At 38.4% G+C, this 17,035-nt stretch overlaps 1 protein-coding gene across 6 annotated transcripts in view; it reads right to left on the bottom strand.

Moving 5' to 3' along the window:
• Positions 1-17,035, bottom strand: part of PCLO (piccolo presynaptic cytomatrix protein) — a 379,284-nt gene that overhangs the window by 103,610 nt on the left and 258,639 nt on the right. For 5 of the 6 annotated variants that reach the window (XM_049814309.1, XM_049814305.1, XM_049814306.1 and 2 more), the window contains exon 10: positions 12,108-12,233. In XM_049814309.1, the coding sequence (XP_049670266.1) occupies positions 12,108-12,233 (126 nt within the window). The remainder of the gene's footprint in view (positions 1-12,107; positions 12,234-17,035) is intronic. The other variant, XR_007507699.1, reaches the window with a different exon arrangement.

The raw sequence follows: 17,035 nt of genomic DNA, 5'->3' as shown, positions 1-17,035 counted from the left end.
AATAATCAAACCTTCTATTCATTGAGATGACTGGTCAGCACTGCTAAATGGCACCGTCATTGCACTTGGGCAGGTAAACGGTACTTGTCTTTCCCATGCAAACAGATTCTAACGATGAACACGTACGATGAGCGTGGACGACGTACATGGGAGTTTGCTTTTCACCACATTGCCTTCCACACAGTTCTAGAAATCCTTTGCTCTTGCACTAACCAGATCATCCTAGCGTCCTCTTTACCTCCTGCCGGCTCTTTTTTTACCTTGTGCCTGCCGTAATGTAGCTAACATGCAGCCTAACCCTCCAACCCAGGAGTGCGACATACTTGCTGTGTGTTTGCAGTCTGGTCTCTCTGCACACGAGCAGCGCGTAAGCTCACAGAGCTGGGCTAAGGCAACCTTGGTGCTACTGTACAAAACAGGAGTTGTTAGGAGACTTCTGCCAGAAGGGCCCAGAATCAAGGTTTCCTATTCCCTTGGCAGGTACCGAACCACTATGTTTTCACATAAAAGCAGTCAGGATCAACTACACCATATATGGGATGACTTGCAAATATTCTTAAAATCTACGTTTCAAATGCAGTGTGAACCACCTCATGTACACAGCATCCTTTCAGAGACTTAAGCAGGGCTCAGACCCTGCAGAACTTAGCTGCTATCTGCCCACGTCTGCCAGACACCAAGATCAGCAGCCTTAAATCTCTTTGCCTTCAGGTTTTTTGCACTGTATATTCTAGTTTGCTTCTGCTTTTACACCCAAGAAAAGAAAATGTCAGTACATGATGACCTGAAAATGCTCTTTCTACTACGTATCATTTGTGAAATCTGATCTCCGATACCCAAAGCAAATAGCTATTACTATAAGATTATTACTATTTTACTGAGTTGAATGTAATTGTGTGAAAAGCCTTGTATTTTGTAATCTATTAGTACTCTTTCCCCAAATCAAGACTAATTCTATTTTTCCAGAAACAATAAGATTTAAGTACCTAACAAAAACAGTTTGAAAAGTTACCTAGAACATATTAATATAACTATAAGGTAATTTCAGAAGTTTTCAAATGGACCATAAAACCCAAAGAGCTTAATAGAGTTCTGCTTGCTTCTGTATTTAGAGAGCTATCAAACAGTTTTACATTCATTTTGGATCTGAGGCACTCCCATTACAGAAAAGGACAAATAATACAGATTTCAACAAGTTCTGGCTCAAACATTTTAGGATCTGTACAGAAAAAAGCATGGCATACCTTCCTATTTGTCAGGCAATATTTCAGGCAACAAATATTTTTTTTAATTAGAAACAGATCAAAGTTGGAAAAAGTCTGTTATCAGTTACTTGCACCAAGGTTTAAATAAAGTCCAGAGATACATTTTGATTCTTTAATAGTTTTTTTTCCAAAAGGTTTTTGTTTTGTTGGAATGTGGAAAAACCCCAAGATTTGATACTCAATTTCTGCTTGATGAAATGATTTCAAGCTTTAGTTACTATTAATTTAGATTATTTGCAATTCAAAATCTTCAATTTCAGTTACATTTTAAGTTGTATTATTACATTACAAGTATACTTGAAGTGGCTTTTTTTCAGGCTTTTCACATAGAAATGTGAAGTTGCAACTATCTAATTTTACATGAAGCCTCAAATATGTACTGTAGTCAAAATGATAAATCTAGATAAAGAGTAATTGTTTTTAATCAAAATTTTGCTCTGTTTTCTGTCAAATGTTATAATAACCTGCTCCTCTTGTCTCAAAGAAACCTGAAGACTAACGTACAAGATTTTCCCAGCCATAGCTTATGGATGATCTAATTAGGTTTTGGAATAGAACATGCTTCAAGAAATTTGAAATAAAGCTTTATGTAGTTTTTTACGAGTGCTCATAGGATTTTTCATTCTTTAAGCTGACTTCCAAAACATTTTCTGTATTAATTCACATATTATTCCTATTTTGTAATGTCCTACATTGCAAAACTGATTGCAGAAAATGATTTTTTTTCTTCAAGTTCCTTTACCCTCTCAATTGAATAAGAAAACCACTGTCAGATCAGATTAGGTCAGAGCACAGTACAGACAAATTCAGGATCTCTTCTGAAAACAGTTGATACCAGACGCTTCATAAAGTTGTTTAGAAAACCTTGGAAGATTCTGGAATAACTTGATTACACAATGTCCTGGTTTTGGCTGCGATAGAGTTATTTTTCTTCTTAGTAGCTGGTAGAGCATATTTTGGATTTAGTGTGAGAATAATGTTGATAATGCACTGATGTTTCAGTTGTTGCTAAGTTGCACTTACCCGAAGTTAAGGATTTTCCAGTTTCCCATGCTCTGCCAGCCAGCAGGTACACTGGGAGCTGGGAGGGAGCATGGCCAGGACAGCTGGACTGAACTAGCCAAGGGATATTCCATACCATAGAATGTCATGCCCAGTATATAAACTGGGGGGAGTGGGCTGGGAGGGGCGGATCACTGCTCGGGCATCGGTCAGTGGGTGGTGAGCAATTGCATTGTGCATCACTTGTCTTTTCTTGGGTTTTATTTTTTAATTTATTATATTCCTTTTCGTTACAGTTATTATTATTGTTAGTATTGTGGGGTTTTTACTTCAGTTATTAAATAGTTCTTATCTAAACCCACAAGTTTTTCTTTTTTTCCAGTTCATCCCACTGGGAGGGTGGAGGAGAGATTGAGTGGCTGTGTGGTGCCTAGCTGCTGGCTGGGCTTAAACCATGACAAACAATTTAATTTTTTTTCCTAAGTACCTCCAGAGATTAGTTGATTTAATTTAAGTAATTTAGAAAATATCTTGTTTTCCCCTATTTCCTCTCTGTGTATTACCCAATACTTAGAGAAAACACAGGCTTTATCTATGTCACCACACCACTTTTTTAAAAAGTGAAGCTCTGTGACCAAGCATTCCAAATTTGTGTCCAAGCCTTTCATACTATCATAAGCAAAGTCCATCTAAAAGACAGATAATGTTCTACTCTGTGACAACTGAGTTTCAGTAGTCCTTCTTTCTTCAAAGTAAATTCTTAATAATTGTTAATAATATTCCTTATAGTCTTGGAAGAATCAAATGTACATACACCTATCTAGAAAACACTTTGAAATAACAAGCAATTAAAGAAAGCCTGCTTGCTGCAGTACCTAGTTTCATCGGCAGGAAAATGTGCTGTTTGTAAGCCTCTTTACTTCTGGAAAGTGTGTCCTGCAGACAGCTAAGACGCTGCCTCTGAGATATTCGGTGACAGTGGCTATTTGCTTACCTGACTTGCAGCAGAACAAACCCTGACTGGGCACAATTCACCTTGGGCCTTGAATCTTTGCTGTTTTACATGAATACGGCACTCCGTGGGGTGGCAAAGCTGGCCTAATATTCCTGCAGATCCAGATTTCAGGAATAGGATTGAAGGTTAAAATTGCTATGTGTAGATGCAAAATGTTATAATGCACTTTCTGGAATCCAAGAACAAGGGAAATTGTCCATAAGGACATAGCTATATTTAACCTGTACTTCAAGATGATCCTCACTTTGATTTCACTGGATTTTTTTCACACTAAAATCACATGAAACTCTTAGTCTGCTGGTTTCAGCCCACAATAATCTGCACAATAGGAAATGGAATTACGGTATTTTTAGCTTCCCAGTTCACTGGAAAGTCACTATCAAACAGCACAATTCAGTGGTTATGAAAAAAGACTTTTTCATGCTGAAATAAGATTTTTTTTTGTCTTGGAATGCCCATGTATGTGAGCCCAAATATATATTGTGGCTTAAAAACAACAAACAAAACAATTCTTGGTTTTGTTTTATGAGATGTGCTCCAGCATGCCTAATGTAGGCACTCAGCATCTAAATTTTAGGTTGTTAGTGAGCCAGTTTACCTAAAAGAAATACCTAAGTTACATATACAGTCAATGGAGACAGGAGGGTGCTTTTGATGACTTCCACTGGTAAGACAAATTGACCCCAGGTTAAGTACCAGAGGATTTACATTTGTCTGGTTTCTTTGCAAATCTGCTACAGAGAAGCCTGTCCTTGAAAACAGAAGTCAAGAACAGAGCAACACAGGCACATATTTTTGATGCTCCAAGTTGAAATTCAACTCCCTTTTAGCACCCACAGCAAGTAGTTGCTATGCAAAGGGGCAGACACAGCTTCTGCGTGTCTCCCTGCTTTTGTTATTTGCCTGCGTATCGGGTCTAACGTGATCTAGAGAATGTATCTCCTAGTCTATCTCTTACAGGGCCAGGCAGACTGCCTTTGTTTGACTAAAGCTGTAGCTTTATCCCTGACCATCTTGGGCCCGGTAACTAAACCCATCGCTCCAGCTGAGATTCACCTCTGTGCCCACAGAGCTGGCTCTGCACTCTGTATTCTTCTCTCCAGCACTGGCCAAATCAGAAAAGTCACAGCCTGCCCCTTGTCACCTCTGCCAGTGTGTATTGGGAATACTGAAATAGGAAATACAACTGCATCTTCTTACAAATATGCATCCATTTGATTTTAATACAGCGTTATACTGTAACATAGTCGCTGTCTGGCCCGCAACCATGTCTCTGATGTCAGAATGGACAGATCAGGTTAAATATAATGAAAGAAGGAATTAAACTCTTTTGTGGAGACAAAAGAACCTCAATAGTACTCACGGTGTCAGAATATAGCAAGAACTATCCAAAAAGAGTAAGAAGGGGAAGACTGGGACCACATGGATGGGTGACATCTGTCAATGTCAGAGGCAGAAAATCAAAGCACCCACGATGTGTACGACCCCAGAGGAGAGCAGCGTGTCTGATAATTACTAGTTATATAGCTCTACATAAGTACTTTACAATAGCTAGTAGTGCTTTCTAATATGATCTTAGTGGAATGTTGTCGAAAGCTAGTTATAACAGCAATAACATTTTTACCAGTGATCTTCCACAATTTGTATGTTAAACCATCTGTGAATGCTTTTATCCTGACCTTTGTGATTGTTCTTCACTTCATTACCTCTGGAATGTCTGGTGACTATGTTTGCCTCTACTCTCTGCTTGAAGCATCCAGGTTATTTTGCTTGTCTCTACAAATTAGACTTACCTATGTAAGACTAAACAGAAACTCCCTAAAGAGATATTTTGATGGAATTATTTATTTGTTATTCAGAATCCAACTTCCTGGTGCAATTTGTATGGCAGGGCTTTTCCAGCAAAATTGATTTTCAGCAATAATTAGTTGTTCAAGGCACTTTCAGAGTTCTTGGTCATAAAGAAGGTATAATCTGTACTAGTTTATGTGGCACATAACAAGACTAAATGCAGGAGTGAAAAATCTGTAACTTGTGTTATGCAAGATGCCAGATCTTTACTGGTCCGAATATGTATTAATTTAATGCTTCTTTCTCATAGCTTTAAAAAATTTATAAGTGCCCCATAAGTTTTCTCTTATCTTCTGCTTTAGATTACATAAAAAGATCCTGAAAGCTCAGTTTATACAGTTGCTCAACTACTTCCTAGATCCAAGTTACTCTGTAATAGCTATTTTCAGTGTTGATTTTTATTGTAGGGAAATTTAAGCTAGAGCAATTACAGTGCTGGGCAGAAACATTATAAACTGATATTACCTGTTTTACCTCACTGAAACAGATAGTTTAGCTATACAAGAAGTTTTCTAATGAAGTATTTTTGCAAAATCCCAGTTGTATCATTCTGCCACCATAAGATTAAACTAAATCTCCATAAACTAGATGCCCTATATTGTGAAGCATGGAAAAGTATTATTTTCTAAGTGTGTTTCAACTGCCACAAAACAGATTCAGTAAAAAAAGTTGTGGACAGTGTTACAGTAACCACCTCTCAAACTTCTATGTCAGTCGTTCATAGTGCAAGTCTTTTCTTCTCCCACTTTCTCCTGGAAGCCCCACACAGGTGCTGAAATAATTCTCATTCCTTCTGGTGATTCTGATTTCCTTCTCGTACCTTAGCAAATGGCCAAACTAAATTCTCAGTACAACTCAACTCCTACCATATAAAGAACAGAATTGAGACCACTCGCAGTAGGACTGCATATGAAATGGCTAAACCAGTGTGAGAAAGCTTTCTTCCTTCCTTCCTTTCTTCATTGGAACAGATAGAAGGTTAATTGTAACGTGCAGGAGATACACTTTGTTGGGGTGTCCTTTCTACTAACTTAATTTTTAGAATAGACTTTCCTTGTAAAAAAAACATTAATTTTGAAATATTTAAAAAGCATTTTCTTATATGCTGAATGCCCACTGCCACACTTAGCAAGAATAACACTGCACATTTATTATTACTTATTTGAATGAAGTACAAGGCAGAGCAAAATACATGGATGAGAGCAGCACAACTACACGAGTGAAGATTTACAGCTGATAGGGGGCATTTAGAGGTTTGTTTAGAGTAAGTCCTTTCTAAAGAGCTTTAGGGCAAAGCTTTCAACCATGCTATGGCATTGCCTGTTATTTTGTGCACACTTCCTTTGATAAAGTCCGTTTCTGCTGGGACAGATAAACCTGAGCCTGTAGCCCAGGGGAAATATTGAGAGCAAGATCTCTTCCCCTCTAACCCACAGAATAAGCATGGACAGCACAATAAATCACTAAGTCTAATGCTCAGAGAACAGGGTCAACTTATTTCTTTGGGTTTTTTTCAATGCAGTAATAAAAGCAGTCAAACTGCAAAATGGAAGTGCAGGAGGGGAAGACTATTTCTGTTCATTTAAGACCTGATCCAAAATTTTTTGAGAATTTTTCCTTCCCTTCTTGTGTTCCTTTTAATTTCTTTTCATCATTTTCCAGCTTCATCATGCTATCTACTTTCTGCCAGAAGTGTAATTATCAGAGGGACTCAGGAAGGGATGCTGGCTCTTTACTATCCCCAGCTTCATGGGGACTGGAAAATCTCTTTTCACTGTGATGCCCTGATCAATGTTTCTAATTTTAGCTGGCTAAACAGCAAGCAGCACTCACTACCGGCTTTTAAGGAAGATCTGGTGCCTTTTGCACTTCCCACCGGTCAGAATTACACTTGAGCGAATCTATAACTCTGGGATAAGAGGGAAGTGTGGCAAGAGGAGTAGGGGGAAGGATAGTGACTTACTGCTTCTGTTCTGGCTTTCCAGCTATTTAGGTGCCCATGACCATTCCAGCCACACTGCGTTTTCCAAGCAATATCCAAAGCATGTCTATGATATGACAAGAGATAGTTTTGATAAGACGGAAAGCCATTACACATGCTATTGCCTTTGCAAAAGACCTTCTGAAACTGGGTCTGGTCTTGTTATTTGGCACTTGGTGCTATCCAAACTAGACCAAAAAAGCTTCAGACAAACTGCAGAAAAACTGTTTTTAACCCATTCTTAATAATCCTTTCACAGACTGGTCAATAATCCAGTTGCATGTCCCACTGTTCTCCCAAGGGAAGGCTCTTAGTTTCAATCTGAGGAATGATTCTAATGTTTATTTGGCCTCATAGTAGGGCATTAGAGAGAGAGCTGTGCACCAAAGGTCTTCTTACAAAAGGAAATTGTGACACTTGAATAAATAAGAATATGTAAGACTTTCCACAGAAGAACAAAAAGAAGTGTGAATAAATAGGGAAAAGAGGAATGGGGAGACTTCAGTTTTATTTCCTGAAGGCATCCTGAAGTTCTGAGATTGCAGTTTTCTAAAGATGAAAGAGACCTCTGACATTCCCAACAAAGACCCACTCATTCAAAATACTCTCCTGAGGGGAACTGGCCATGTGGCCTGGGGAACTTCCAGCACAATTAAAGGCAACCAAACAATTTGGAAAACTGACCAACTGCATGCTAGCAGTCGAGTCTAAGTCTAAAAGATACTGAGTACATCTAAGAACTCATCGTCAATCCTCAGACTTTGATACTGAGGACACTGGATGTGCTTCTACCTACTCTTGGCTCTGCCATCAGGCTGCAGGTGGCTCTTCTTAGAGGACCTTTGTAGTGTTTTGAGGAGCAATGTTTGTTGCATCCTAAGGGGAGTAGTTATTAACCTAGATCAAAACAAGTGCCTAAGGATCGGACTGAGGGGCAGGGCACCATTAACTACCACAGAACTCTCAAACAGGAGTGCATTTTCTCTCCTCTGACCTACTTAACAGCTTTAACACGGTGGCATTATCTTTCCTTGTCTGTATGTACAACAGATAGTTTTTCTTATAATATTATTGGACCAGCTTCAGGGTGGGGAAGCTTAAAATACCCCTGTATGATGAATATTTTTATTAAATTATAAAATGCAAAATTCAAGTGAATTGAATTGAATAGCATGTCTCTCTGCTAGCACAGACTTTATATACTAAAATTCTACAGTGAAGGTCTGTGACTCATAAGGTAGGTGGCATCCTTCCACGTTATGCTAGAAATGTTACATTGTTATATCTGCTATAAAATAGAAGCTGGGAGTGCTATTTCAGTATTTTTAATAATAAGAGTTTTTGTCTTCATTGTATATGATTTTCCTATTTTTAAGTTTGGGAAGATATTATTTAAACGAGGCATACACATTAAAAATAAACACGCACCCATGAAGCCTCAGACAAGTTAACAAAAATCTGATCAGTGTCATGGTTGCTGTTGAGTGGAGTGTCAGCAAAGGCAGCGAGATCGCCACAAATCAAGTTCACCATTAGCTTTTAGACCATACAAATTCCCCAGAACTGACTGGAAAGTCAGGGAATCTCTTCATCTTGGTGAATGTCAGCTGGCTTAAACATTGCAACACAGTATGCCTTGCTGATTGAAAACTTGGAACAAAGACATCCACGGTTCACCAGTTCCCAGGCTCTCCAGTCAGCCTGTTGAAATGGTCCAATAAGAAAACTTGAACGCTGAGGGCATCCAGCAAATTTGTAGCAGTTGGTAACACACATTAATATTTTATTTCTGCACTTACTCTAGGTTCTTCTGTTTCTGAGAAATGCTGGCAGAAATGCCATTCACCCAGTAGATTTACCAGGTGGAATATAAGTGAACTGTTTCTGTCAACATGAGAGGGAGCACAGACACATCTATCAAATTGACACAGTCCCTGCACTTGATGAGCTCAGTGGAATGAGTCTTCCACCTCCAGTTTTTGTAATGCCGATGAGTGATGAATCAGAGATATTTTTGACATCTGAAAGCAATTCAAGGTGAGAGAACCAAAAGACTGGTATTTGCCAGTCAGAACTATAAATAAACTTTTCAGCACTAAGACTCCTCCAAAGCTATTTAAATAGGCTAAAATTTTATGGATTGCTATTCCCTAAGGAAAGGAATGCTATCTGTATTTTAAAGTGTGTCATTTCCTCATAGATGCAGTCACGCAGACAGCAGGTAGGACTTTGGCTTCCTTCATAACCACAGTAAATCTATCCTTGTTCCTTGTATGTCAAAATTCCTCAGGAGTTTGAGACCTGACCCAGTGTTTTCTGTTTTTAGAATTAGAGGAATTAATTAGGTTGATGGGATATTTCGCAGTGAATCATGTTCTTAGAAAGGCTAATGAGTCAAGCTATTAGCTTGTAATGACATTAGTATACGTTTACTTGATGACTAGGTATATACTCTAACTTGAAGTCACACAGCGTTTCAGCAGAAAACGTGGCTCGTGATTACTATATGAATTACTAATACCTAATTGTCATTTACAGATAACGACACATAAAGTTTTCTGTATGTAATGTGAGAGACAGCAAATAACTTGAAAAAGAAATGGAGGCTAGCCTCTATTTTCAGACACAACAATATCAGCAATATTGGTAACATTAGCAGTTTGGCTGGATTTACACAGATCAACATGAGAATGTTTGAAGACCTCAATGGATTTTAGCACTTCTGAAGGGTACAGCTTAAACGTGCATCAGCCATATTTCCACTAAAGCAAACAAACAAAACTAACAGTGATGTAGCCAAATATTCTTTTTTGATCTATGATAGGATCTAAAAATAACATAAAAAGTAAACTAGATATAAAAGTAAGATTTAAATGGTAAATGACAGGAAGGGGAAGTGTTTGTCTTGTATGCTATAGTAATGGTACATTCTGCAGAAAGCATTTTTTCTCTCTGACAGAACATTTAACACATCAATAGTAAAACATATTCTGGGACATTGTGTGGACAAATTCTACAGATTAAGTATAGTGATTTTGATGGAGTTGATTTACGCCAGCACACCCAAGTCTAGGATACTTTTATAAAGGTCAGATCAGAAACATGACTGATCGGAGAATGAATCGGAGAATGAAACAAAGGAATAAATATTTTACTGTCCTGTTCACCTTTCTATAACATATGAATAAACCTTCAAAATACATTATGTGAACAGACAGAAGAGCAACTGCCATGTCTGAACTTCTCCTGTAGTTATTGTAAATCCAATCTTGATCACTGCTAAAATATACCTATATGGTGAGCGAAGAACTTCTTTAAACCTCAATTTCCAGAGAAATTCCTGACAAGAGAAACCAAAAAACCAGAGATAATTCCAGGCAGGAACTGCTCATCCTCTTTCTTGAAATGTTCAGTCTCAGGGAAATGTTGAATAACCACATTTTCCTCTTTACCTGCTTGGTACTGAAAAAATGCATGCATGATCTAGCACAGTTATGAAAGACCTAGTCTTTTGTATGGAGGGAGCCAAAACAAATACTCACTTCAAAACACACTAAATTAAGGTAAATTCTTTCATCATTCATGTGCAATAAATAATACTATTCTATCAACTGATGAGTGAGATACTACCCATTAAATATGAACGGCAGAATCAACTCTATAGAGAAAAAAGGAGGATATTTTTGTTGATACATTATTTCACTGACATTGGTGTACATGCACCTTTTTTATGTATATCATTAAATATTGGCAAAGAAACCACCAAGGATGTAAAAAGTAACAGGGTGAATGCAGGTGACACTGTTTTGTAATGCCCACAACATATTTAAGCTATTCTTTGTGAATACATCCTTTAATCAATTTACTCAGCTTTTCTATCTGCAAAGTACTTTTGATTTAATCATGACTTTTGTTGCAAGTTTACTATTCAGATAACTTATGTGAATTGAAGTCTGCCTGGGAGAACTATTCTTCCCGCTTATCTTCTTTCTTTTGGTTTTTTTTTTTTTTCCCCATGGATATCTGACTTTATTAAAGAAATAAAAATAATTTTTTTATTTGAATGAATTAGAAACAAATATATTATATATTGGTCCATGGATAAACTGAGATTTCAGGTGCATACGGATATTCACATGAAAAAAGGAACTATAAAATAGTTATACAGAGAAGGGAGCATTTATGTGATCATGGATAGAAAAAAATTGTTATTAGACAGAATTATCACATTTGTAATTATCCTAGAAAATTTAATGATAACTAAGTCAAATTCATTTCACCTAGCTTCAGTTGCCTAAATGATGATGTGTAGTCTAATGCAGTCTTCTTAAAGTCAATTAAATGAGGAAGACACTCCCTGTTCTTGAAACAGAGGTCTATGGTGGATGAAATAATTGCCCTTCTGTAGATGCTTCTTTTTCTCTGTTGCCTGTTGAGGCAGGCTGGACGACAATCTTAAACTGGAAAACTAAAGTTAGGTCAGAAAATTCAGTCAAGTCTGACTTTCGGGAATTTCAAAAAAAGTTAAGTGCACGTCACTGACATAGAACTGGATCTCTGATCTATTTTACCTGTGCAACTAAGAAATGTAAGTAATCCCAAACATGGATACCTACATGATCAAGCCAGGTCAAAGATCTTCAAAATAGCACGTCCATGATATATGTTGATGATCTATGTCCATGATATACAGTTGGACTCTAGCCATATTATCTTACCCCCAGTGGAGAGAGCATATAGGCACATATTACTGAAGACATGCCATAATACTGCTCATCATGGCAATTCTCTTTGGCTACAGAAGTCACAAAATGACCTTCTATCAGTCCTTTTCTGCTTTAAGACTCATGGAGGTTTAGAGGGGCTCTCAGATGCCCCTTACTCCTTGCACAAGATTACACCTGTTGTGCAAGAGAAAATCTTTATTACAAATAATTCTACCAAACTCTCAATGCTCCCGTGGTTCCACTTTTTGATAATGCATTTATCTTACCTTCTATCAGCTTCCCCGTCTGCTCTGCATTGCCCCCAGGCAAGATCTTGGCAATGTAAGCTCCAATTTCCCCACTGCTTCCTGGAATTTCTTTCCCACCTACAACTCGGATTCCCAGTCCATTGCCTGTTATCAAAAGAAAGAGAAAACTTTAAACAGAGATGAAGCAATGAATAATTCACTGGAAAGAAAGGAAGAGAACAACTCATCGGAGGTTACTGAAGGATGTTACCAATAACTTCTGGCTATGAATGGAAGATTAAGGTTAACTGCAGTCCCATCTGTCACTTTCCCAAAGACTTAACTTTGGGCAGAAGTGTAGGAAAAGATCTTAAGTAACTACTGTACGAGTGACATAACACAAATAACTGATTCATTAACAATTACACTGAAGCCAATCCTACCTTCTTCTGACAGTCTTGGTGTACTGCAAAGGGACTATTTGTATGGCAAACCTATTTAAAGCAAACCATAATTTGCAGTATTAAATAAATTGCATTATATTGCTAGAAATCCATGTGAAGTGTGGATTCAAAGGATAGCTTTATCATATGCCTAAAACATGCATGCAATTTAGCTGAAAATTTATAGCAGCTGAGCTTTTAGAATCACATAAATATGGAGACAGACAGAGATCATTGAGCTCCAGCAGCAAAGCATGTACATTTACATGAACCTATATTTGGCAGCTGCTATTATTTTTTCTTAAATATTTGCTTTTAATTGACATCTTTTACATCAAAGGATGTACGAATTATCAAAATGGAAAAAAAGCCTACAATCAGTCTGTGTAAAGCTTCATCAAATATAACATATTTTCTCCCTTTATTAAAAATTACAAAGATGAAAACATTTTGATCATTCCAATTATTTTAGGTGGAGAGAAGCAGATCACTAATCTCCCTTATGTACAGAACAATGAGAGTGAAAATAAAAGCTTAAAAAAGAGTCTCATAAAGATAATCTTATGCCTTACCAATTTTTCATGCTATCTTACTTTTTTCAAAAATACTTCCCATACAAGAAAAACAAATTTTGTCTTTGAAGAAAAAGAAAATTTCATATGAGATAATTCACACTTTGATCTGGGAATGTAAAGGCTGATTTTCCCACCTTTATTGTAATGGCTAAATAATTAATTTTCAATTTATTAATTTAATAAGCTGAATCTTCTGAGTGATTAAATTAATCAGTTATAGGAAGCGCACCACACAATCTCTTTATCTTTTTAGATTAAGATTTTCCTCATAATGCTATTAGTGTTTGATAAGTCAGCCCTGAGTTTGTTTAAAAAGCAAGATAGCCACATTGAGTTTCTGGCCAAAAAAGTTTCCGCTAGTTTTTCTATCCCAGTTTAGCTAAATCTATGTCCTTTGTGCCTCAGCTTTCCTCATAATTGCATATTAGACATTTTCCAAAGAAGCATTTTCTTTTCTTTTGGAAGATGCCTGGTGTTCAGATACATGCGTGGAACCTGGACAGCGCAATATAAAGGTAAGGAAGGCCAGAGTAGACTCATGACTTAAGGCGTTTAGCAGGAGTCACTTAAGAAGGAAACAGCTCAGTCCACCACGGCAAGCCGAGACCAAAATGGTGCTTCACACTAATATACTGATAAAACAGGTAGGTGAGAGCAACCAAGGCCAACTAATGCTGAGGAATTAAAAGGAAATATATAAGGATTGTTCTTACAGCTACAGCACAGTAATTAGTGTACATAGGTATATTTAATGCACTGAGATGAACGGACTGCTATATAAATCAAGCAGTATGCATCGCTGGAGCATGCAAGAAGTTCAACCACACAACTAGTGGTGCGGGCTGGTGGCACCTCAGGTGATGGGTACAGATCAGTTTTGGGGAGATGGTATACTTCCATTAGATCTACGTTTTGTGACCTAACGTAACACAATTTGGGTGGGGATTCAATGGGCTTACAGTGTTGGTGGATAAGGGAAGAGCAACAGACATCATCTACTTGGATTTGTGCATTTGACACTGTCCCACATGACATCCTTATCTCTAAATCGGAGAGACATGGATTTGATGGATGGACCACTTGGTGGATGAGGACTTGGCTGAATGGTTCCACTCAAAAAGTTGCGGTCACGGGCTCGAAGTCCAAGTGGAGAGCAGTGACAAGTGGTGTTCCTCAGCAGTCAGTATTGGGACCAGCACTGACAGTGGGATTGAGTGCGCCCTCAGCAAGGTTGCAGATGACACCAAGCTGTGTGATGGGGTCGACACGCTGGAGGGAAGGGATGCCATCCAGAGGGACCTGGGCAGGCCTGAGAGGTGGGCCTATGCAAACCTCATGAAGTTCAACAAGGCCAAGTGCAAGGTCCTGCACATGGATCGGGGCAATCCCAAGCACAAATACAGGCTGGGTGATGAGTGGATTGAGAGCAGCCCTGCAGAGAAGGCCTTTGGAGTATTAGTGGATGAAAAACTGAACATGAGGCAGCAACGTGCACTCACAGCCCAGAAAGCCAGCCGTATCCTGGGCTGCATCAAAAGAACTGTGGCCGGCAGGTTGAGGGACGTGATTTTCCCCCTCTACTCCACTCTCATGAGACCCCATCTGCAGTACTGTGTTCAGCTCTGGGGTCCCCAACATAAGAAGGAGATGGACCTGTTGGAGCAAGTCCAGAGGAGGGTTATGAAGATGATCAGAGGGCTGGAGCACCTCTCCTATGGGGACAGGCTGAGAGAGTTGGGGTTGTTCCACCTGGAGAAGAGAAGGATCCAGGGAGACCTTATAGCAGCCTGCCAGTACCTAAAGGGGGCCTACAAGAAAGCCAGAGAGGGACTTTTTACAAGGGCCTGTAGTGATAGGACAAGGGGTAATGGATTTAAACTGAAAGAGAGGAGATTTAGATTAGATGTAAGGCAGAAGTTCTTCCCTGTGAGGGTGGTGAGGCGCTGGCACAGGTTTCCCAGAGAGGCTGTGGATGCCCCATCTCTGGCAGTGTTCGAGGCCAGGTCAGACGGGGCTTTGAGCAACCTGGTCTGGTGGAAGGTGTCCCTGCCCATGGCAGGGGGGCTGGAACTAGATGACCTTAAGGTCCCTTCCAACCCAAACCATTCTATGACTCTATGATTCAGTGACAGGATGACCACTGGTAATGTGCTTTCAGTATAAAGAACTTTCAGTGAATGATTTCAGTGTGGGCTGTTGGCCAAGGATGAGTTTCAGGGGTATTGTGGGAATAAGTCATGACACGGGTGAGGGCTAGTGTATGATAAATGGTATGATAGACCTTGAGTTTTTAACAAAGGATGATGAAGACTCTTTGCAGGCCAGATCTCGTACTGTTTATCGACCACAGTGCGTAACAGAAGAAATTGATTTTGGTATAGTACTACTGGGAGTACAGGTAGGAGTTTTGTACGCATACATTGAACATAATTCACCTGTAGATTATATTTATATCCAAGTTTGAGATAAAGTCCAGATCTGTCATATAAACCCATTCCAGAGTCTGTATTTTTGGTTTACTTATTGGGTGGTATTTAGTCTTGATACTTTCAGAACAGATAAGAGATTTAGGGAATATGTAAACTCAACCCTATGACAACATGAACAATAACTCTGTAAGTTACAACTGTACAGAGGTTTGATATGGCAAGTATGTCCTCCCAAGTTTACCTTGGTTTTTGTCCTGTGCAACTTTGCCAGTTCAAAAAACCCACTATGAAACGCTGTGTAGGCAGGTCTAAGTACCTTCAGCAGGAGTTGTGAATACTCAGATGATAGCATGAAATTTGCTAGTAAGTTCCTTGAATTTTTTGCTGAAAATTTTAGCCACTTTGGCTCCTCTCTGCATGTTTGTCTTCTTTTTTGTAATTTGAAGACCTGAGCAACATCTTTAAGAAAGTCAGCTTCTTGTAAGACTTTACACCTGGGACTGTAAAGTAATGCAAATGTAATGCAAAAGAATGTTAATCTTTTTAAGCCTTTTTTTGGACATGACAAGTGAACAGTTGTCTCTTCCTCTTTTAACAGCAAATTAAGAATTGGAAAAGTATAAATATTTCAGCTTGAGGGGGCCCCTCTAAAAAAAAAGTAAAGGGACCCATATAATAAATGCAAAATACCACTTAAATACCCAAGCTAATTACAGGCATGGGGAATATAATTAAATTTCTGCTACAAGATAAATCCATCATGGTAGTTAATATTCCTTTAATTATAAACTTGCTATGGATGATAATTGATTAGCTAAACATATTGCTTCTTGGCTGGTTTCTAACACAAATGATTTGGTATACAGAAAGGATGCTGTGTTTTAGCAATAGCTGTATTGGCAGTCTGGGACTTTGCTATGGGAAATTCTAAGTTTATTTTTGTTGAGGAGAGTAATCTTTCAGTGTAATTGGAACAAACTGCATAGTTATTTTAAATTAATTACCTTATTTCGGTGCAAATATGAAATTTAGCACTGGTAAAGTTTATTTTTCCTGACTTGATAAGGAAAGCAAACCCACCATTCTAAGGATGTCCTTTACAAAAGTTGAAAAATACAGTCTTTAAAAAAACTCGAAAAACACCTCATTGCATAAAGCAAACGCATACCCCTATAAAAGCATTTAAACATTAGTCCATCCTTAAGACTTAAAAATTCATGTGGGGTGCTCTGCACATTTACCAGAGGACTTCTGATCAAACACTACTGAAAGACTCATTAATATGTTACAGATCTGAGGCTCGCAACTGGGAACTATTCAGTTCAGCAAATCCAATGAACAACTATTCTTAGTACACAACACACACAAACAAGCACACAGTACCTTACTCCCAACCCACACAGTCAACATATGGACTTTTCAACGTATCAGTAGGACTGGATGCTTTTCATCACATAGGGGAGTAACTCTACAGGGTCAGAGTTTTCTCATGATACGCTATACTAGTACCTCTACCTCTG

This window comes from Accipiter gentilis, chromosome 11 (assembly GCF_929443795.1).
Source record: "Accipiter gentilis chromosome 11, bAccGen1.1, whole genome shotgun sequence".
NCBI classification, from domain to species: Eukaryota; Metazoa; Chordata; class Aves; order Accipitriformes; family Accipitridae; genus Astur; species Astur gentilis.
Note: the sequence above shows the minus strand (reverse complement) of the source record. Positions and strands in the feature narration are given on the sequence as shown.